The following is a 23,825-nucleotide window of genomic DNA, read 5'->3' on the forward strand; positions in this document are numbered from 1 at the left end:
AAGCCCGCCCTTTTTTGCATTGATTCAACGTTTGCAGGCATTGAACAACAACTTTTGTTAGTTTGGCATGTTCACAAATGAATGCATGCCAGGCATCCATTTGTTCTGTCCCACTTTTTAAATTTTTTAAACGAGCTAAACTCGCTTTCAACTTAACTTTTATGTCGCGTTGTGTGCTAAGCTTGACTGCACACTTCACAAGCATTTTCATCTGGCGGCTTGCAGACAGCATGTCAGTCGTTTTTTACATTGATTCAACGTCTGCAGACATTCCTCTCCTGGAAGGCCCGAGCCAATAAAGCGCCACATTTGTCCGCTGCGAGATTTTTCTATTACAATTTCATAGTCAAGTCCTGTCTTATGCCATTGGTTCAAGTTCATGATGGTGCAATCATGGCGCCTCTATTTCGTTTTCCGCTTGTTTTCCCTTTCAGTAGTTGCTTTGTGTAGCAATATATGGAATCTTCTGCCCAAGGTAATATTTCATTTTTTGTTTTGTTGTTTGTGAAAGGTTTTTGTTCATTCTTTATAGCACATTGTCGTGGAGGCTTTATTGTTTCTATCAAGTCGTAAAATTAATCATACACAGTAAATAAATGCACATTTTAAATGCCACAATTCCTTTCGCCATTCTTGATGATGATGTCCAGGTTGCTGCATTGTAAAGTAAAGTAAGGCAGCCCATGCATTGTATTATACAGCGCGTTTTCAAATGCTAATGTCATCATCATCATCATAATCCATCGTCGGTTTGTTCCCCACTAGTGGGGGTGGCCGATTAATAGTCAATTTTGTCAATTTCAATTTTGCGTATAGTTTTTCATTTTAACCAAATTATTTCTGTGTATGTTTTTGCATCGCATCTTCCATTTCCCATTTTTTTGCTGTCTCAGATAATGCAAAACATTTGACTTGTTCAAGTATTTCAGCAATAGCAATATTTTATCCTGTTCAATGTTATTTTGTTTTATCCATAAAATTTTATTGTATGTAATAATCATTTTTTTTGTCTTTCTTGCCATCATTTTCATGTCAAAGTAGTTTGCGGCTGTTCTCTTCTTCGGATTGCCAGCTGAACAATATATTGAGCGGCGTTGCAAAACACTCTTGTTCTGTTAGTAATTAATTATTTTTAACTTTTGATTGATATGTGACGACCATGGTTGCGGTATCGTCACGCTTGATTTCACATACTGCAGAACTGCTGAACAAATATGGTGTCAAGTGCTATAAACCATGACCGTGTGTTTGGTCTGGTGGGTGTTGCTGGGCTTGCCCTTGGTGGTTAAATCCAAATTTAATTTTAAAAGTTTCTTCAATTATAAGGAATTATATTGCGTTATTTTCTTGCATAGGTGAGGTTTAATTTTGCTGATTTGCATTCATCATTGTTGCTCTAAATCAGTGTTTCCCAACCTTTTTCAAGTTGTTACCCAAATGAATGTAGCAATTGTGGCATATTACCCTTAATATTTCACTTTGTAAAAGAATTTCATAAATATGCCACATAAATACAGAATGTATTGCGGCGTCACAAACGAAAAGCAAAAGCCTTCTGCAGCCTTTTGTATGAGCTGCCACTGGTGGCAACCATTGTTTGTTACTGCAGCTCGCATTTCAGGTGAAAAAATTTTCTTGGAGTGATCGCTCGTAATAGAGAACAACATTTATTTTTTAGCGTGGTTGTGGTGCCGCGTTACCCCCCGAAGTATTGCATATTACCCCCCCGGGGGTAATTTATTCCCAGGTTGGGAACTACTACTCTAAATGCAGTTAGTTCAGATCCCGTCACTTCAGCTCATTCGGCTGTTACCCAGACATCAAATTCCGGCATTTTCAAGTTGATTCAACTGTCTATAGTTTGGTTAGGTCGTTGTCCGATTGTAAATTGAAATTGTGTAATGCACTTACAATTAGGATGTGGAAGTTGATTTTTTTACATCACTTCAACGTGAACTTACATTGAAGTCACATTATGTTTGAAAGGAAACTTCGTTTATTCACAATACTTCAGCAAGGTTTTGGTTCGCATTTTAATGCCAATATAAAAGTGAGCTAGGTTGCTACATTTGTTTCAAGAATGCGCAATGATATTGGGCGCAAACTACAAAGAAACATTAAACAATAGTAATAGTAGTTACTTGCTAATTTCACTTAAACAACGAGCATCAAGCTGATGTGTTCAACTTCTTGTTTGCCTGGATTGTCAAGTTGTCACGATTGCTAGCAAAACTGGTCCTATTTGCATTGATTCAACGTCTGCAGGTATTGAATCAATTAAAAAAGAACCGATTCTGCTCGCTGGCAGGTGAATGGGTGGAAACAAAGTTTGTGCAATGTGTCTAAAAGTTGCCATTTTTCAACATCGTATCAACGTTCCAGTTGCATCAACTTTTCTTTGGATGTTTAGAGTTGACCTCAAATTATTTTACGCCAATGCAACGTGGAAGTGCCAAGTGATGCAACGTTTTAAGATTTACAGCTGTAGATCTTGCCCTGAGCAGGCTTGCGTAATTGATTCGCTCGGGTTATTATTTCTAGCCTGAAGCGCTTTGCCAAATGTCAATTTTGGCCTGAAATTGCGTTTTTGTATCAGATTAGCATAGGTGGTTTGATTACAGCATTCACCATCGGCTATCATGAAGAAGGTTTGGCTTTGGCCTGTCTGGCAGACGTTGACCACAAATAAAACATTACATCATTGCGTTAATCACACAGATCAAATAATGATGCTTTCCTTTAGCAGTGACCAAAACTGAGAGGTCGGGGTTTGTACAGAGGATTCGGTTAGATATCGATTCATGCGATGTAGCAGTCTTAGCTGTTCGTTATTATGAGTTGCCTTGTTTAGATTTTAGTTTACATTGCTGTATGATACAAACAAGCGAGCATCTTTGCTCGTTCAGTCTCAATAACAATTGGTGAGTAATCTTGTTATTAAATAATAGCTTACGTCTGCTATTACTTGGCAGCATGAATGCTGGATCTTGCTGTGACAGGCGTAACTTAGTTCTGAAAAGTAGGTTGCACTTTGCACAGCTGAAACGATTTTTCTATTCCTTTACAGATATGATAATGCATGGTGCAGGCATATGATAGCATTTTTATACACGTATTTGTACTTTACTCCGCCACTGTTTTGGGAATAAACTGTATTTTTAACACCACTGAAAATAAGTTTTCCATGAAGATTTTAAGCAACAAAATATTCTGATCATGTTTTGAGCCAAGATCTTCCTCGCAATTATCGTTTTTGTGTCTTTGTGATGTCATAAGAGTGTAATTCAACAAATATCGTCCACAACCTTCCATAAACAGCCATGGGGAACAGTGAGAGCAGCAGAATGAACGATTACCGTTCCAGGAATGTGCCTTTAAAGCTCCCGATGCCAGAAACGCATGAAATTGATGAAAGATTTGACAGAGTTTTGGTGAGTAACTTCAAAGATATTTCCAGCAATCAAATCAGTCGTTTTTTACATTGATTCAACGTTTTCAGGCATTAAAAATGTGAAAACCACTGATTTGTTGGTGGGTCGCCAATCAATGTGGTGTAAATGTTTAGTAATTTTAAAACACAAATGTAGCTGTAATTTGAAGGTTTTCAGTGTAAGAAAGTACTTGTTTTTGTTGTGAAGTGATATGCACAATGGCTTGTTCGAATTACACCCGACTCTGCAAACGAAGAAATGACAAGATTAAGCTACAATAGTTCAATACTTAGTCTGTGTAGTTGTTTGCAGTAAACTAAGTGATTATTTCTTAAAATTTGCTACAACGGCGCGCTTTAAATACAAGCAGGAACTTTACTCTGTGGATATTGTGTAGTTTGGCCTACATTGGCATTGGAGGTTTAAAATTTTTACAAGTATGCGAGACTACCTGGGTTAGGCTTCCTATTGCTAAGACGCATTCTCAATCGGAAGATGACGATTTCCTCATTCAAAAAATGCTTCGTCATGTCATATTTGGAATTGTATGCTATAACTGTATACAGTAGCATTTTTAAAACATCTGTTGCATCTCTCCTACTATTATGTTGCGTAATAGCGTTTGCACAATGAAAAATATTTAATCGTTTTAAACTCTCTTGTTTCCCATCCATACTCGCAGGCTTCCATGAACCTACCTCCTGATAAAGTGAAAGTTCTTTCTAGGTACGATAACAAGAAGAAATGGGAACTCATATGTGACCAGGTGAGTGCCTTCAAATGGTATGATTTTGGTAAAATATATTGCAACTCAACTGTAGACTAAGTTGTGATTGACTTATCTAGGAATGTTATAACTTTTGGTCATTTTTACGTTGTTTTGACTTCATATTTCGTATTGTTGTTTGATTGGTAAAATCCATCTGTTATTTGTAGAGCTAGGTTTTAATTAACTTCATTTATAATTTAACATGTGTTGTTTCAAAAAACATTTTTTTTGTTCACAATGTTCACTTATTTATGACTAAAGTGCAGCTTGGTGTGGCTGCAGTTCTGAACTCTCCAGACAGCAAGTTGTGTTCATGTGATTTAGTTGGTATTGTGGTTGCGAAGCCATCTGCAATTCAAACAGATGCAGAACCCATGAGCTTTCACTTTGATCCGTGTATGTTCCCATTCAGTTAAGTGGCTTAATTATCGATATTAATTTGAGGAAAAGATTGGGCATAACATGGGTGAGAACAGCGAAAGGTTTGGGAATGACGGTTGTGACACCAGTGCAGGGCTTAGTTGGCTTCGGAATGGCCCGTTTCGGTGAGTCCGATTCGGTGAGTCCGATCCCTTAACGGGGGATTTTTTCAATTTTTTTTTAAATTATCGGTTACCGTAGCCTAATTATCATTGCCGTTTTAGGGTTAGGGGTTAGGGTTAGGGGTTAGAGGTTAGGAACTCACCGAATCGGACTCACCGAATCCGACTCACCGAATAGTAGCAGACCCAGCTGGCTTACACACGAACAGCATTCACGCAACTTCGAAAAAAGAAATCACGAAAAAGATTTGGTTCTTGCAAGCATGAACGATTTTTTTAACAGGACAATACCAGCAACTAATATTTGCCTTTCAAATGATAAAAACAAAAATAACGTCAAGACAACGTGAAGCGATTTTTACTGCGTTGTAAATACAGCCTTTTCCAAGCAGTAATTTCGGAATAAAGGTTTGGAGAAGTTTTTAAAAAATGATACCAGAAGTTTTGGCATATTCCGTTGTATTGGAGAATCAGCGTAAAGTTGAATTTGTATACCAAATATGCCCCTCCCCTTCCTGTGACCGGAATGGCCCGTTTCGGTGAGTCTGATTCGGCGAGTCCGATTCGGTGAGTCCGATCCCTTAATGGGGGATTTTTTCAATTTTTTTTTTAAATTATCGGGTACCGTAGCCTAATTATCATTGCCGTTTTAGGGTTAGGGGTTAGGAGTTAGGGGTTAGAGGTTAGGAACTCACCGAATCGGACTCACCGAATAGTAGCAGACCCTCCTGTGACTGCTCGCCAACTTTGGTTCAAGGATTTGAAAACATTGTATGTTTTCGCAAACGAAGCGATACAGAGTGGTTTGCAGGATCAGAGAGTGGTTTAGCACTTTAGTCTGCAAGTATGTGCTCTAGCTTGCTCAAGCACTTGCTCTTGGCATAATTTGTGGTGTAGCAATATCCTTGTGTTATTGAAAAGGTGTTTGTGTTGGCTCTTTTAATTTCAGTATACCAGTTACAACCAGCAAGACTCGTCCTTGTTACATTGATTCACTGCTGTTACGCCGATTTAAAAAAAGGCTTGTTTTGTTGGCTGGGATCTGCAGGCTGTTCAAGCCGTTATTAAATTGCGTGATAACAATGTTATAAAATTCGACTGGTGACCTCACAGCAATCCATAGACCCCCCACCAGCCAATAAGTCAACTTTTTTTCACATTGATTTAACGTTTGCAACATTGAATCAAAACGACTAAAAGAACTGATTCGCTGACTAGGTCTGCAGTGTTGCTTGTCAAAGGAGTTGGTAGTTCTGTCCTCCCATGGTTTTATGTGGTTTCGTTTCCAATCTGTTGGCGTTGGAAATGCGATGCTATAAATTTAATATAATTTCATTGTTTCATTTGCATATGATGTACTTTAAGAAGGTTTTTTGAAGTTCATTTTTAAATATTTATTTTATATTTTTTCTACTAATTGTGTTGTGTGTGCTTTCGAGGTTTCAAATCTTTAATTATTTTTCTAATTTTAGTTGGCAATTAGCCTATTCCACATGGTTTTGATGAATTGCTTTATTATGTCGTAAAAACTTTGCATTTAATAGAGGATTCATATACAATTGCAGAAGTTTGATTAGATTGCTTTCTTGTGCTTGTATTTTATTGATTGATTGGATTCTTGCCAATCCTTGAAATCGTTTTGAATAAAGTTTTTGCTTGTGGCAAGTTAAAGAAATTAACATGGCGTTTAGCGGAGTAATTTCAATGATAGAAAGAGTGTTGAAAATATCTTTTAGGTCAAAGGTGAGTCTACGTAAGTTGCTTGGTGTGCAAGGAGTAAAATCTTGTCTAGCGCACCCTACCATTTTGAATAATTTCATGTTTAGCACACACCACACACCATGTAACGTGCAGTTTATGGCCAAAGTCTCGTTCAGTCTTCATATTTTTACTGATGTCTCCCTCTCAGGCATGCCATACACCGTTGAAACATGGTGATTGATTGCTTGCTAATCATTACAGGACAAAGTTGAAGTAAAGCATCCCCCGTCATACTACATACAAGCCCTCACCAGCTATCTTGATCCTACGTTGAGGAAGAAGAGATTTCGGAAGCGAGTTGCTCAATCCACCAAGACACTCCGCGACCTTGAAATATCCCTCCGCACCAATCACATAGGGTAAGTGCCCCAGACAGCATGTCGTGTGGGTATTTCTTTTACATTGATTCAACGTCTGCAGACGTTGTCATTGTGTAGCTTAAAATACTTCAAACGATTCGTTTCTCATGCTTTTAGTGGCTTCATCTTCATATAGTGCCACAAATTACTGTTAGAATTCCTTGTATTCCCTTTATTACAGAACTCAAACTTTTTGAATTTTGCAATCCCAAAACATCAATTTTATTTCATCCCTTGATAGGGGAAAGTTTATAATGTAGACCGCCTGCCAAAGGCCTGCTTTTAGTGCTTAGCGATCCCACAAATACTGTACAATTCACGGTCCCATTCGGGGTTGTGACCCATAATCAGATGTGCTGATGCACTCTGTTATTTGATATGGAAAGATAATTATTAGCTTGACGGTCTGGTCCTCTCCAGACAGCAAAATCCATTCAACATCTGCAGACGTTGAATCAATGTAAAAATGACAGGTTTTGCGGTCCGGACGTTTGTAGTGAAAAGCTTTCGCTGTTACATCACATGGCAATCAATATGAAACAGTTGAAGATGAGAATTTTGTTTTTGTGGTTTCAAGCTCAACGCTTCCAGTTCCTAGACAGGAAAAAAAAAACAATTTCTTTGCTGTATTAGTTAGACTAGTGCGGTATTGCTTCTCATGGCGAGTGCTTGTCCAGATTGTAGTTGATGCTAGTTGAGTTGCCAACACAGTTTTCATCTAATCAAAAATTCAAAAAAGTATGAATTTTTAACAAGTGACAGCGGATACGAGAGTTAGCTTGTGTTGTTACACTTCTGTGGTCGTACGCCAGCGCGGGGCTTACTGAAGTTTCAAAATAATTCGAAACTGTCAATCAGAGTTTGAAACTAAAATTCACGAGGCACTCCAAATGAAGCAGCACAACTCAACAAGCAATTATTCGCTGGAGGAAAATCTTCCTGTTAAATTTATACTAAATAAATTTGTGCTCAATTACGTTTGTTTTATGTTTAGTGGTTTTCCTTTATTATTGAAGTTTGTAATTTTGTTAGCAAATCTAAAGTATGGCATGAAGTAATGGACTACCGTATTTCATTTGGACAAACTTCCAGAAGTGCAGCAAGTTTTATTTTGTGGTCAATTATTCTCATTTTTAGTTCTTTTTCCGCGATACGACATTTTGTCTATCAATGGGAAATGCTGCCTTTTCAGAGCGTGAGCAGTGAACACTAATCGATAGTGTAAATCTTTTCTCTGTCATTTGGCGGCATACTGATATAACGAATTTTCATTATTAGAATTAAAAATACAATTTTCACTAAATTGCGTTGTTTGTAAGAAATTCAGAATGGTGGTAGGGTAGCTCTCTAGGTGGTAGCTGTCGCTTACGCCAATAACGTATGTAACTGCCGCCTCATTATGTTACTTTTTCAATTTATTGCTTTTAAAATTAACAACCTAGGCAAGCAATCAGTTCTTTTTACGTTGACACACGCATGGCCAATGACCATTAATGTAAAAAGAGTTGATTTGCTGACTGAGAATTACGAGCTAAGGTCATGTATTATATTGTATATATAGTTGAGCTTTTCATTTTTACTTTCCATGTATCCTCATCCACCTGCCAAGTGTAATTACTTTGTATGGTCCTTTCAGTTGAGATTCTTGGCTCGTCATCAAAGATTTTATTATTTGCTTGTCAATGTGTTCTGATGTTTGCTTTTGCAGATGGGTGCGAGAATTTTTGAACGAAGATAATAAGGGATTAGACGTGCTGGTTAATTACTTAGCTTTCGCCCAATATGCAATCATGTAAGTAAATTGTTCCAAGGTATTTTAAAATTGTACAAGTATATAGAGTACTGCTTATATGACTGCAATGGGTCAGGCATTGTAGGATCGTGATTGTACTGAAATATGTATTTGCTGAAACTTTATAAACAATACGAATTATATTTGAATATAAATAACGAAGCATCTTCAAGTCATTGAAAGCGTATAATTTTCCAATGCAATAAAAGTTTCCAATGCAGTAAAAGTTTCCACAGTAAAATTTTCCACTGGAGATCTGGGTCTACTTCATTTTCAGTTGGCAAATCAGTCTCGTTATATTTTTACAACGTTTACAGACATTGAATCACTGCAAAAAAAAAACTGATTTGCGGACCGGAGGTTGTTTGGGTGAATGCGATCTTGCTGAATGTGTATATTATTGCAAAGTAAATTAAACAAAATAAATGCCCTTGAACTAAAACTGAAGCTTTCTTTCGTTGTCAAGCTACTCTGCAGTTTGTCGAGGCATTCTAACGTCTCCGTTGACAGCACAAACCTGCTGGCGAGAAGTGAGAAAAATAACTTTCCAATTACATGATGATTATCGTCGGCTCCAGCTCGTGTCCGAGCATTGGTTTCGTCTTCAAATTGAATTTGGTTTTGGATGGTAATGTCGTATGTGGCTTTGGAGGCCCAGTCTATGATGGAAAAGACGGGGCAAAAATCACATTGTATGGTCAGTCACAGTCACACTTTCCAATTACATGATGATTTATGTCTGATCCAACGTGCGTCGTTTGTGAAATGAATAATGTTCAGGAAAGGAGCATTGCTAGTAAAATGTCTGAAAACCAGCTTCTCTTCTAATTAAAAAGTGATGATGATCATGTCACTGTGCCCGATCTGATACAGACGTTGGCATTGTCTTCCAAACTTCTCTGTCGTTTGACATCCATATAAAATGTTTGGAGCTGTTTTTTTTTCGCTTAGACTTTTCGGTCATTTGTCAGAAATGACTTGAAAAAATTCGGTCATTTTTTTATTTATTTTGGTCATTTTTTCTGATGAAAATATTTTCTTTCAAGTAGCTGATAGCCTGATACAAACCAAAATTTGCACTTCCTTACTAGCCACAACATTAAGTTTTGCTGAGAAACGTTGTCGTGTTTTATCTGAGAAAAGTTAGAACAGACAAACGTTTCTTCAACGTTCATTAGCGAAACTCAACCTTGCAACACCCGGCCGCAGACATCTTTTATTGCACACCAACACACGTTCAAAAATAATTCAAAACAAAAATACAGTACAACGGAAAGGAATAAAAACAAGAATGACCATATAAAAAAACACGTTACGCTCTAACGGTTTTTTCGGATGTTTTGACCGAATTAACTATATATTTTTTCGGACATTTTGACCGCATTGACTATTTTTTTTCGGACATTTTGCTAAAAAATCGGTCAATGACCAATAAATGACCGAAAAAAAAACCAGGTTTGGAGACTGTTGTGTTTGTGGCCCAATATGTTCATTATTATACATCCTAGTTATGTGTGCAGTTACGACAGAGGATCAGCGTCTTTCTTGTCTTCCCCGTCCAAGTCGCTCGGCAGCACTGGCGATCTGAGCTTTGGAAGCACCGCTAGCATCAAGCGCGTCCCCAGCGGCTCATCAACCTTGCCAAACCGCTCCAGGTCACAAACGTTACCGCACCGACGCACTCTTAAAAATGCAAGAACATTTGTGGATAGGTGAGTAATAGTAATTGTGATCAAAAACATGTTTTGCTTTGCCCTCATTGCGTACAGCACACTGTAATCCTAGATGCAACAGGCAGTTGAAAGCAGCGAAGAGACATGCAGTCGTCGAGTCAGCTGCACACTTTATTTTAGCATGATTCAAACTTCGATACATCTTGCGCAATCATAACCTGTACTTTGCTATAACGAAAATCGCGATCTACTTGAATTAAATAACCGTAGCAATGTGATGGTTCGCTTTTTGTCTCGATATCTTGCCTGGAGCATTGTTTGGCGAGATCGATCCCACAGACAGCGAAAACGCAACGTGGATTCACACAACAGACAACAGCCTATGCAAGCGGCTGGTTTCAGCATTACCGACCTTAGGTTGTCTCTACAGTTGTGTCATTGTCTTATAGCTACTTACGTGACGTGCCAATACGACAGCCCGAATTGCCATCGTGATGTATTTGATATTTGTGTTATCGGTCCCACTTCACAATAACATTCCACAGACGTTTCACTTGATAAACGGCTTGCTGTTTTATACGATTAAATACAAGCCATCCTTTTGCCATTCTTGCCAATCCTGTGATATGCAAATGTACTTTCCGCCTATTCTCTTGCTCTAAGTTGCTTTTAATCAGGCTAACCATAACGTTGCATCGCGTTTGGCAATTCCATGGTTTTTGGGAACCGTTCTATTTCCTAACACACCAGCAACGAGTTTGTGGCAGCAGCTCTAGTGTACTGTGGTTTGCACTGATCTAAATTTATGTTTAGCTGTGCTTCGTTTTTAGGAAATGGAAAATTTCAGACATTACTTTAGAAAGTTATTTACTCCTCGCCCAAATCCGCCCTTTTTTCGGATTTAACGTCTACGGACGCAATCAATTTAACTGTTTGCAAAGCAATAATGTGTTATGAAAGCTTCTATTTCGGTGCAAAAATTGGTAGCTCAGTTGTCTCGAAGCAACACTTTTCGAAATATTTGATGAACTTGCGACACACCAGTGATAGCTAACTACCGGGCAAGTGGGGTCTGCTACGATTCGGTGAGTTCCTAACCTCTAACCCCTAACCCTAAAACGGCAATGATAATTAGGCTACGGTACCCGACAATTTAAAAAAAATTTGAAAAAATCCCCCGTTGAGGGATCGGACTTACCGAATCGGACTCACCGAATCGGACTCACCAAAACGGGCCATTCCGGGGCAAGTGAGCAATGCAAACCGCATTTTGACCAAGTTGCATTTTATGTTGACGTAATACGCGTAATTACCTTTTTTTTTTAATTTTAAATAACACCCTTACAAAGTTCAAAACAACATATGTTACTTTTTCCGTGACTAAACCATCGACTACGTCACAGGGATGACGTCCACGTATGCATAACCTGTTTGCGAGCCATCATGAACTACCAGTACGGGTTTAACCTGGTCATGGCTCATCCTCAGTGCATAAACGAGATTGCGCTCAGTCTTAACAACAAAAGTTTGCGGTAAGTCACTTCACTGAACGTAAAATTTTCAACAACAAGAATCAATGTTTTTACTGTAGCAATTTTGTGAAAATGCATCTTTCGCGTATTTGATAGCTGCAATTAACCATTTTGCATGTTGTGTCACGTCTGACTCGTACAGTTTTTATTAGTTTGCAAAGCATAACAAAGTCATCACTGGTGAAATCTTTAACAGGTTAAAATTTTAATTTTTGTGATGCTTCTTCTCCCTCTCGCCATTTTGCTTCAAACAAATTTAGTCTTCATCCCGAAAAGTCAGGGTCGACCAGTTGTCTGTCAACGACTCCTCCATTTCTCTGTTACGCTTTATGATTAATTTCCACACAACTATTATGCATTTGCTTTGTTTGTTTTGTTACTGTGATCTCACACATCTCTGTGAATAACAATAGCAATGTATTAGACATGAACAATGGCAAGTTGTTGTTGACAGAACGAAGTCGTTGGTTCTTGAGCTTCTTGCAGCCGTCTGCCTGGTGCGGGGAGGTCATGACATCATACTGCGAGCCTTCGACAATTTCAAGCAGATTTGTGATGAGTCACGCCGCTTCATGAAGCTCATGCTCTTCTTCAAAACCGAGGCAGAAAATATTGACTTTATGGTAAGGCTGTAACTTTTTGGTGTCGTATCCAGGCTTACACATTCTATTTGTAATCAAGGTGGTAAATTCTGTTTGAATAAGCGTTTGTAGTAATTGAATGTAAATATCTTTTGTTTAACTGTAGGCTAAAACCAAAAAAAAAAAATAATTGAAAAATGGGTGGTTCAAAAAAAGATACGGAAGGATCAAGCATCAACGCAATTAAGGATGAGCTACAAAAACTTAACAAGAAGCTGGACAAACTCAATGACAATTATGATGTACTCAAAGAGCAACTTTTGGAAAACAAAAAGGAATTAGAAGAAACAAGAAAGGAAAATGGAATTCTAAGAAAGACCCTGCATCAGACATCAACAGCCCTGGACAAACTGGAACAATATGGAAGAAGGGAAAACATCAGGATTCATAATATACCAGAAAACTTGGAACAAGATGAAGACGATGGGGAACAAACAATTCAACAATTGGCAAAAATACTGAAAATACAATTCTCAAGCACTGATATTCAAAGATGTCACAGACTGGGAAGACCGAAAAGAAACAAACCCCGACCAATAATTGCACGCTTCACATCTTACAAAAAAAGAATGGAATTCATACAAAAAAAGAGGAACATCAAAAAAGACTGCAAGGAAGATGACAAAGCAAAAATGGAAAAAGCTTTCATAACAGAAGATCTCACTCCACTAAGATCGAAGCTCTTCTGGTATGTTAAAAATCATTGTTGCGATAAATATTCAAAGTTCCATACTATTAATGGCAACATAAAAGCATACCATGAAGAAAATGACAAATGGGTCACTATTTCATGTCCTGATGACTTATTTAAGCATGGTATGGACAATAATATTGAGGTTTTAAAACTGAAGGACAATGCAGGCTGGTTTTAATTTACTAAACCACTGGTGTTTAAATAGTTGTATCCTTCTGGTTAAACAATGGCCAACCATCTTTGTACATTTTGTAATAACTTAATTTCTCCTGATGATCAAGATAGTATCACTTGTGTTGTATGCAATAATCAAATGCATTTAAAATGTGTATCAGAATTTGTGCACTATAATGAACAACATAGCAACTTGTATTGCCCAACATGCGTCAAAGCAAATCCTCTATTTGGTAATACTGTGAATATGGAAGCAGAATATAATTCTCTAAATAACCCTGATAGCAGTATGACACAATTAAATGATTCATGGCTTGACAGTGTTGAAGATCTTGACGCTACATGCAAATTCATTGGTGAAAATGAATTGTGTCACCATTTTGGTAATAATAATCAACTGGATATTATACATTTTAATATTCGTAGCCTTAGAAAAAACAAGGAAGAAATTGAGAGAGTACTCGCTCCATTAAAAAGACTTCCAGAAATAATTGCCATCTCTGAAACCAAACTGAAACCTTTTGATCCAATTGGTAACATAACACTACCAGGGTACCAGTTTGTCCACGAGGATTCCATTACAAATGCTGGGGGAGTCTGCCTTTACATTAGGGATAACATCCTGTACCAAGTCAGACATGACCTAAAACTCAACATTGAAGGCTGTGAAAACTTATGGATTGAGAATATTTGTGGCGATCAAGGCAAAGGAAAATTAATCATTGGTGTCATCTACAAACATCCCAGTACATCCATCAAAATGTTTATTGATTCATTTAGTGATACCCTACACAAGTTACAAAATTTTAGAGGACTTTGTGTGATAGCTGGTGACATTAATATAAATATTTTAAATTCTACAACAGAAAATATTTTATCCTACAAAAATCTTTTGCAAAGTTTTGATTTAAATAGCCTAATAGACATACCAACACGGATTACATCTCATTCCAGCTCGCTGCTTGACCATATCTATACAAAATCCACTCTCAATATAAAATCTCAGGCCTTTGTTATTCAAAGCGATATCACTGACCACTTTCCTGTAGCTGCTAAATTTACTATAGACAACTATTCCAAGTCTGCTGAAGACACTCACATCCGGATACGTAGTATGAAGAATTTTAATGAAAACCAGTTTGTAAATGATGTTGCCAAATCTATTAATAACAGCATGACATTCAATATGACACCACAAGAGAAAGTAATAACCTTGGAACAGATTATTAATGATGAAACCAACAAGCATATGCCATATACTAAACTTAGCAAAAAAGAGAGTCGGTTATATCTGAGGCCATGGTTGTCAAGAGGTATTCTATCCTCCATCAAAACGAGGAATAAAATGTTCAAGCAACTATGTAAAACTAACTTTAAGAGTAATGATTTATACACCAAGTACAAAAAATATAGAAATCTGCTTACTCATGTGAAAGAGAAATCGAAGTCTAATTATTATAAAACCTCAATAAACAAAGAAAGAAACAACTCTAGCAACACATGGAAAATAATAAATGAAATTACTGGCCGTACAAACAAAAAACATAACATAATATACAATACGCAACCAACTTTTCATTAAGTAATGGTCATGAAGTTACAGTACAACCGACCCGGTGCAAATAAGTAATACATTTAACACATATTTTACTCAAGTGGGACCTTCACTTGCAGCCAAAGTTCCAAAAACCACTTCTAATCCATTGTCCCTGATGAGAGGCAGACTTCTCAATTCCCTGCACCTAGCAAATGCTGATGAAATGGAAATTTTAAGCATTGTCAACAGCTTAGATAACAAAAAAGCAACTGGTCCAGATGGCATCACTATTAAAACAATAAAAAGATTGAAGTATGTCATAAGCCCAATCTTAGCTTCTATAATAAATGAATCTATGACAATTGGTAAATTCCCTGATAGCTATAAAATTGCAAGGGTGATACCCCTTCATAAAGGGGGAGTAAAAAACAAAGTTGATCAATTCAGGCCTATTTCCATCTTAACATGTTTCTCCAAAATCTTTGAAAAAATCATTCATAAAAGGTTAGTAAATTTTTTTGAAAAATTCAATGTTTTGTCCCAACAACAGTTTGGTTTCAGAGGTGGACATTCAACCACATTAGCTGCTACGGATATCTATGAACAATTACTACAAAATTGCGATGATGGTTTTACTACATGTAGTATCTTTATTGACCTTGCCAAAGCATTTGACACTGTTGACCATGAAATCCTTTTAAAGAAACTGGATTATTATGACATCAGAGGAAATGCCTATAATTTATTAAAGTCTTACTTAAATCACCGTTACCAGTTTGTGCAGATTGGTACTACAAATTCTAAATATGAAGAAATCAAATGTGGTGTACCCCAAGGCTCAGTTCTTGGTCCACTGTTGTTCATTATCTACATTAATGACCTTAATCACGCTTCTGAATTTGAGACTCGTTTGTTTGCTGATGATACACTACTATGTATTAAGGATAAAAGCCCTACTAGATTGCAAGAAAAAGTGAATTCTAACCTCTTAATGATTCAAAACTGGATGCATACAAACAAGTTAACAATTAATGTAAGCAAAACCAAATACATGTTGTTTGGGTCAAAGTTTGTTCGAGAAAATTCAAGTCTACAAATAACTTTTCAAAATACCAGTTTGCAACGCACAAACACCTACAAATACTTAGGAATAACATTTGATGAGTCGTTATCATGGAAACAGCACATCAATATAATCTTAACAAAACTTTCTCAAAGCTGTGGTGCTCTATATCGATTAAGAAAGTGCGTAAATTCCCAGACATTAAAAGCAGTTTACTATGCTCTAGTTCACTCCCACCTAATGTATGGTATCATCTGTTGGGGTCGTGCTTCTAAAACGGAACTGTATCCTTTAAATCTGGTACACAATCGCATAATTCGCTGTTTAAACTTCACCAAGATTAAGGACAGAATTCCCACCAAATCTCTGTTCAATAAAAGCAACTTGCTACAAGTCGAAGACATGTTTTTAATAGAAGTATGTAAGTTTGTTTATAAAAGCAATAAAGGACATCTACCAGCAATTTTTTCTGAGTACTTTCGTCCTTGTAATGAAACTCATAACTATAATACCAGAGGTGCTAAGAAAGATATACTTTTTAAACCAAGAATGCATACAAAGCTTGGTCAACGCTCAATTAAATTTCTTGGAACAAACACTTGGAACAAATTACCGGAACAGCTAAGAAAAATTCAAACAATTAGTATGTTTTCTAAAAAATTAAAACTGCACTTAATGTCTGGGTATAAATTAAGTAACTGATATAGTGCCATCAAACTGTTTTTACTTATTCTCACCGTATCTCGCTAATTACTGTATATTCGCTTTTTCCTTACCAGTAGCCTATGCTGTGTTGTATGTATAGCCTATGCCATTTTGTATTTCTGCATCGCTTCTTGTATTCCTGTTTTATATTGTACTGTTAAATTTCGTGTGTGTATTGTTTTTTATTTTGTAATGTATACAATATATATTTGCGTTCAACTCCGACACCGTTCCATGTCAAATAAGCTATGACACCACACGGGTGTGGCAGACTTGATGACCAGTTCGGTCCTTCTGCCACTCCCATCATCGTCAGCAAACATTAAAACAACCTAGTTCACATTGTAATCTTGTATTGTTTTTTCCACATGTGCTGTTGATGCAAATAAAAGAACTTCTCTCTACACCTGGTGGTTGAAGACCTAGATTAAGTGAACGGGATTGCAAGGAAGCCAAACTCCTTCTCCACCTTCAGTCATGGCTTTATGTATCTTGCCAAAGACATAGCCACAATGCCACATGCTTTTGAGCGGTGTCGAGCCGATTCGCTTTCAAATGTCCAAACAGGACTCTCATCACTTTGCTATGCAGCCGACATAGGTTGTAGCTCAATATGGACAACACCACTCGAGAGCATGCGGCTGTGTTTTTGGCAAGCCACTTAATGACATGCCAAACGTGGACACGGATTGGCTTCCTTGCCTTCCCGTCCACTTAATTTAAATCTTCAACTGCTGGTCGTAAGCTAGGATACGACATTAAAAAACCAAATACTCAAAAGTTTGGCTACGTCTTGGAGATTTGCAATCTTCATGCGTTAAAACGAAGTATGCGATTAACTTGATTCATCTAATGACAGTAATATACATTCATACACATGTGAAGGTCACCCACTTCTTCCTCCATCAAGTTTTCTAAATTTGGTTGATACCACACTAACGAGCTATTCCCATTCTTGGGCGGTTCCAGGTATCCTGCATGCAGTTTGTCAACATTGTGGTCCATTCTGTGGAGGACATGAATTTCCGCGTCCATCTGCAGCACGAGTTTACTTTGCTGGGTCTAGACAATTTTCTAGAGGTGAGTAATTCACGTGACAAATTGAATTCACAATCGTTGACAAAGTTTTCGCTTTACGTCAAGTAGTTGCGTCTGACGTTGTGTAGTCACTGCAGAAATGTTTATCAAAGTCATTGCATCTATGGCTGGATACTCCAGTTAAGACAAGCATTCCTTTTTGCGTTCATTGTACGCCAAGAGACGTTGAATTTTGTAAGTAAAATGAATTATTTTGTTGAATGATAGACACGACAAGTCCTCAACATCGAAATGTTTTTCTGTAGAGTCTAAGAGACACGGAAAGCGACCGATTAAAGGTTCAGATTCAGGCTTATCTCGACAATATGTTCGATGTGTCCACTTTGCTCGAGGATTCTGAAATTAAAATCACAGCTATGGAGCGCGTCGAACATTTGGAAGATCAGTTACTCGATGTTAGTATATTGTTGTTTTTTGCACCAACATCAATGGAGTGACCAATTAAAATATGGGATGAAACGATTGGAGTTGATGTTTCAAATATTTTATCGTTCGCTTTAAAGTACATGTTATATAACCACTGGAGCCAGAATTTAGACTGTTAATCTTTATGGCGGAGATGACGTTTTTGGATGTACAATTTACATGATTCATTTGATAAAAGATTCCTCCTGCAAATAGTGTCTGATTATCTTTTAGATCCACTCGTTCTCTCATGAGGTGCTTCTCAAGAGGATCTTACCGTTAAGATTTTTAATTGAAATCACTTTATACGTCTTGTTTGCTAGAATGAGATAGTGCCTGTCCTTAAGTTATGTCCTCCCAGTTTGTCTTCAGCTACGTATACACTTATTAAATATAAAAAATCGCACAAAAGAATTAAGACAACCTCTTGTATATATATATAATACAGTATATTTGAGCCAGAGTTTTGACTTTATCAAAAGGTTGTTTGAATTGATTTGCTTCCAGCACATCTTAAAGGTTAGTTTGCTCTTTAATGGAGTCTAGATCAAGAGCGAAATTATATTTCCTCCAAGGAATAGAATTATTTTACATTTTCTGATTTCCTGTTTTGTTGTAGCTGAATGAGAAGTTCCAAGAACAAGAGTATGAGAATATGACTAAAATCGTGCAACTAGAAAAACAACTTTCCTCCAATATTTCTGAGCTTTCTTCATTGAAGGTATGTTGTACTTTTGTAATCAACCAATTTGATAAAAACTCAATATTTTCTACTTTAAATGCTCATTGCTCATTATAAAGATGGTTTGTAGCTCTGTCAGTCAGTAATCCCATAAGGAAAAATTTAGGTGAAAGTAAAACCTGTTTTTATTTTACGTTTCTGTTGATATTGGCCTGTCTCTGTGGTATACAGTTTATATGTACGAAACGCACACTTACGACCTGTATGTCGCACTCAATAACTTTTTTATGCCCAATCATTGGTGGTTTGCTGATCTCTTGATAGATGATAGAACATGGTTTATTTTACGTCGTTTCAACGTATTTGAATAAATAAATATGCGTTATATTATTTAACAACAATTGGTTTCCAACAGTCAGGAAGAGGTGGCGGTTATTCTGGTAGCAAAACAAACTCGTCAAATGTAAGTTGCCTGCTATGCGGCCACGGCAGTAATCACCACTGCTTTCTAGCATTTTCTGAGCTCAGTCACTAAACCAGTCCTTTTTTACATTGATTTAACGTTTGCAGAGTGCAGACGTTGGATCAATTTACCAAAGGACTGTTTTCTTGCTAAGTGTCCCTTCCCCTTTGCGCATGATGTTTAACGTAGGTTTAGAATTGATGCAACAAGGGCTAATTTCCTTGTCTAATTTCCTTGTCTAATTTTCTCGCTTGTATTGCATCCATAATTAGCGGATTTCTTAATTGCTCGCGCACTTTATAGGTACAGGGTGAACAGAAAGTCCTTGGAATTTTTTTCATTTTATGATTAAACATGTTGAATATCACTTATATGCCTTTTAATACATTAAATATCTTGAAACTCTCTAAAATTTGGGTCCAATTGTAAGCATTAATTGTAAGGTCCAAAATGAGGCAAAGAGAAGCCATCATTCAGCTCCATCGCACGAATAAAACCAACTCTGAGATCATTAAGCTCTTAAAAGTTGCCAAGTCCACCGTTTACCATGTTGTGAATAGATTTAAGGAACTTGGTACATCTGAAGATCGCCATAGAAGTGGAAGACCTCATACTGCTTGAACAAAGAAAGTGGTTAAGGCTGTCCGAGAAAGGTTGAATAGAAACCCAAACAGATGCATCCGTCAATTGTTAGTGAGCAACACTTCAATGAGAATCATTGTGGAATAGGATCTTCAGTTGTCTCCTTACAAGATGAGAAAACGGCAGTTTTTTACACCTCTCCAAAAGCAAAAGAGACTTAAAAGAGCACAAATTCTTGAAGAACTGAAGGTGAGCATGGCAATTGGCAAGGCGAGAGATCACTTTTTCAGACGAAAACTCTTCACAATTGAAGCTCAGTTCAATAATCAGAATGATAGAATTCATGTAAAGTCTTCAGCAGATATTAAAGATTCTGTGAGAACGGTTTACCGCCGTCAAAAAGATAGTGCACCATCCCACACCTTAAGAAAGACTCAGGACTGGTGCACAAGTCAACTTCCAAGATTCTGGAGCAAGGAAATATGGCCTCCATCATCGCCTAATTTGAATCCCATGGACTTTTGAGTGTGGTCGTTATTGGAGGCAAAGGCCTGTTTCGTTGCTCACCCAAGTGTTGATGCTCTGAAGCAATCACTCTTGTGGGAATGGGCAAAAATAACCCAGGATGAACTACGTGCCTCGGTCGAAAACTTCCGACAAAGAATTGAGAGAGTTATCCAAGTGAAGGGCGGCCACATTGGAAATATATAAAGAAATTTATTCCTAGTATTGTAAGCTCTCATTGTGAAAATTTAACCTTTTTGGTTAAATTGTATTTATGTTCTATAAATCCATTATAAGTTAGTCCGAGAACTTTTTGTTCACCTTGTAGAACAAGAGCTTGATATTCATTCCAGATAGTAAATCAGTCGTTTTTTACATTGATTCAACGCCTGCAGACGCTGAATCAATGTAAAAAACGACTGATTTGCTGTCTGGGATCATTGCACGTCGGTGATTGAAGACATAGCAAAATATCAACATCATATTTCATAGAACATCAGCATTAGTAAGTTCGCTTTCTAAAAAGGCTCAAAACTAATACTTTTCTGTACCGGTACTTTTTCCAAGACGCTCATTGGCTGACCGTGTATGACGCCATGTGTTAGAACTAATTCTTACTGCAGAAGGCGAAGTGCGAATATTATTGTAATAATATCTAGCAAGCTTTCTGTAGAGTGTGCGAAACGAAATTACAAAATATTTCTTATTAATCAATGTTGCTGTAGTTCCTACCGATAACGATCACCTTAGCTCTGGAAATAAGTTTTTCTTTTCTTCAAAGCGTCAGCTTTTATACCAATTTAATGCACTCTGGTCTCTATTTAATGGTTTACTTTCTACGCGATTTATTTTGTTTAACCTGCCCGCCTTCATAACGCCTTTCAACGAGTGAAGACGGTTTTGCATCTAATTTGCTTCTAGCTCACTTTGTGCATGCTTGCTTTTGCTTCTTTCTATCCCAATTTTCAAAAGTGCCCGCTCATACGTTTTAGCGACATTGAAGCAATGTAAAATGATTGGTATTTCTGGCAGGGTTAGTTCTTGATTCAATTCAAGACAGTTTTGCAATAGAACTTTCGTAAAAATATCAATTACTGTTTGTTTTACCCTTGGATTGCTTCATTTCGAAAAAATGTTAGGTGAAATATTAACGGATTTTCATATGCAAGAGATTGAACAGTCCAGGGATAAAATTGTCCTGTTGGTCTTGTTGACAATACGGTAGCAGTAGTTTGTCGATCTAACAATGATTTTAATATGTTGGCTGGTCTATGGTGGTGGTTGACCTTGCATCAGTTTTCGTTCTCAGGACGAGATCGAAGTCTGTAATGCCGATCAAGACCGAACTCGAAGTTTTGTAGGCAAAGATATGGTTTTTAACATGTGAAACTTACTAAACTTTTGATCGGTCACCTATGTCTGGACGGTTGCATACAAAGCGATCCTGATTCTGTTCATCTGTGATTGTTTGTACAGTGCATATCCTTTGAAATTTAATGGAATATTGTTTTTTCACGCATTCTAAGTCGGATGATGGCGAAGACAGTGACGCGATTTTCGGTGACATGGATAAGTTTGGCGGCGGTGACGTCAGCGATGACACCAGTGACTTTTGTTTTCCCGCGAGCATGTGGCATGACAGTAACCCTGTGCCTTACGATGACGTGCTGATGCGAGAGCAGGAGGAGAGAGTGATGCTCCTGCAACCGGATAGGTGGCTGCAGAGTGCCAGTGACTCTTCGAAGTCATCACCGGTGATGTCATCACACCACATCACCGATGATGGAGGTATAAACAACGAGCCTCCGTATCATGAGTACTCCTCCAACCACCCCTTCCATTGGAAGCACACACCCCGTGGCTTGGATCTTTCTGCTCCACAAAGAAGTTCATTCGGCGCCAATGCGAATGGACACGTGGCCAATAGCAACTTATCTAACAAGATTATTTCCGGGCGTGCGACTTACAGAGGTGCTTCTTCTTACACTGGTATCGATAACTCCTTCGCCATTGACCCTGAATTTAGTTTCCTGCACGGTCTCTCCATGCCTCCTGATCCGGATGGGTTCATGCATTCCTACCAGGCCCCATTCCCTCATGCTTACCCACCTGAGAGAGAAATCCCTATGCGAGTTTCCAGCACGTCGACCAACCCGTTCACCTCTGACGAGTTGAGCAGTGAGACGGCATCAAATAGTGATGATATCTTTTCCAATGCCAACAATCTAGGATTCGGCAGTTACCAGGTCTTACCTGACGTCGGCAATGATACCGTCTCCACCAAGCACACCAATGTTAAAGGATCAGACCTTAAAAAACTGGGAACGGAGTTGCAACAGCGGTTTTCTGGGAAGATGAGCACGATATTTGATCAACAAAGTGAGGAGGATTGGATCAGCGAACTCCCTCCTTCATCCAATCATGCATGGGAACATGGCCAACCTCTACTGCCATCTATTGGTCAGCCGCCAACTACTCTCCGTCGAAATTCTTTATCGGATGCATCTCTGAAACAAAAATTAAATTCAGATCTTCCAACCATTTGGGAAGATCATGACTCTGATTCTAAGGTCGCTGACTGTGTTGGAAAACTATGTTGTTTCAACGTTGACTCACTGTTCTGTAACGTTAAAATACCGATAATTGCTTTTAGTAAATGCATGATGATTTGGCAATGTGCATGTAACTTTATTGTTGCACTTTCAACCGTAATCCGCTCGACACTGGGCTTGCCTTGTGATGTTTCTTACCAATTTATGATCAAACGTTTTATGATATCAGCTTATATATCTTGATAACCAATTTATGATATCAGCTTGGTTTGTTGTCGCTTTCTATGCAATAGCGCTTTCTGTTCGAGCTATGTTTCAAACTGACTAAAATCTATTCCTACACAATTACACAAACTCTCTGGCCTCTGGTGCTCACGTTGTCAATGTCGCATGGAATCCTTGGACTTGAAAATCACTCAGTTCCCCGTCTGTTTCTCATTCTTCTGGTGTGCTCTCTAGCTTGTAGTTTTGCTTTTGAACCAGCATGACGGACGGTTCAACCTACCCCACTGATGGGATTTGTTGTGATGCCTTACTTTGATCGTTTCAATGTCATTTGACGTTGCATCAATTAAACTAACCCTCAACTTTGAGTTTCTCACATAATTTTTTTTTAAACCAGGCCACAGTGCAGTCACTACAGTCGAATAGCCAGCCTCCCCCCGGGGCCGGGGGCATTCCCTTCAAACCCCTTCCACCCCTCGCTGACTTACCCAACGGGGACATCTCTGGTAATCTCAGTGGAATTAAAGTTAAAACAAAGGTAAGTATTTTTCGACAAAATCATTACTTTCCACCAATATTTTTCTACGTTTTAAATAAAGCAAGATGGTGGCAATGTTTTCGTTGAAATGATTCGACAACGT

At 37.9% G+C, this 23,825-nt stretch overlaps 1 protein-coding gene across 1 annotated transcript in view; it reads left to right on the forward strand.

Annotated features, from left to right (window-relative positions):
• Positions 1-3,073: 3,073 nt before the first annotated feature.
• LOC145776970 (formin-like protein 2) overlaps positions 3,074-23,825 on the forward strand; it is a 35,060-nt gene continuing 14,308 nt past the window's right edge. The window contains exons 1-12 of the mRNA XM_082588226.1: positions 3,074-3,431; positions 4,114-4,197; positions 6,705-6,862; positions 8,571-8,654; positions 10,175-10,366; positions 11,731-11,859; positions 12,314-12,482; positions 17,643-17,753; positions 18,017-18,166; positions 18,796-18,897; positions 19,274-19,321; positions 23,582-23,722. Coding sequence (XP_082444352.1) covers positions 3,321-3,431; positions 4,114-4,197; positions 6,705-6,862; positions 8,571-8,654; positions 10,175-10,366; positions 11,731-11,859; positions 12,314-12,482; positions 17,643-17,753; positions 18,017-18,166; positions 18,796-18,897; positions 19,274-19,321; positions 23,582-23,722 — 1,479 coding nt within the window. The 5' untranslated portion in view covers positions 3,074-3,320. The remainder of the gene's footprint in view (positions 3,432-4,113; positions 4,198-6,704; positions 6,863-8,570; positions 8,655-10,174; positions 10,367-11,730; positions 11,860-12,313; positions 12,483-17,642; positions 17,754-18,016; positions 18,167-18,795; positions 18,898-19,273; positions 19,322-23,581; positions 23,723-23,825) is intronic.

This window comes from Aplidium turbinatum, chromosome 9 (assembly GCF_918807975.1).
Source record: "Aplidium turbinatum chromosome 9, kaAplTurb1.1, whole genome shotgun sequence".
NCBI lineage: Eukaryota > Metazoa > Chordata > Ascidiacea > Aplousobranchia > Polyclinidae > Aplidium > Aplidium turbinatum.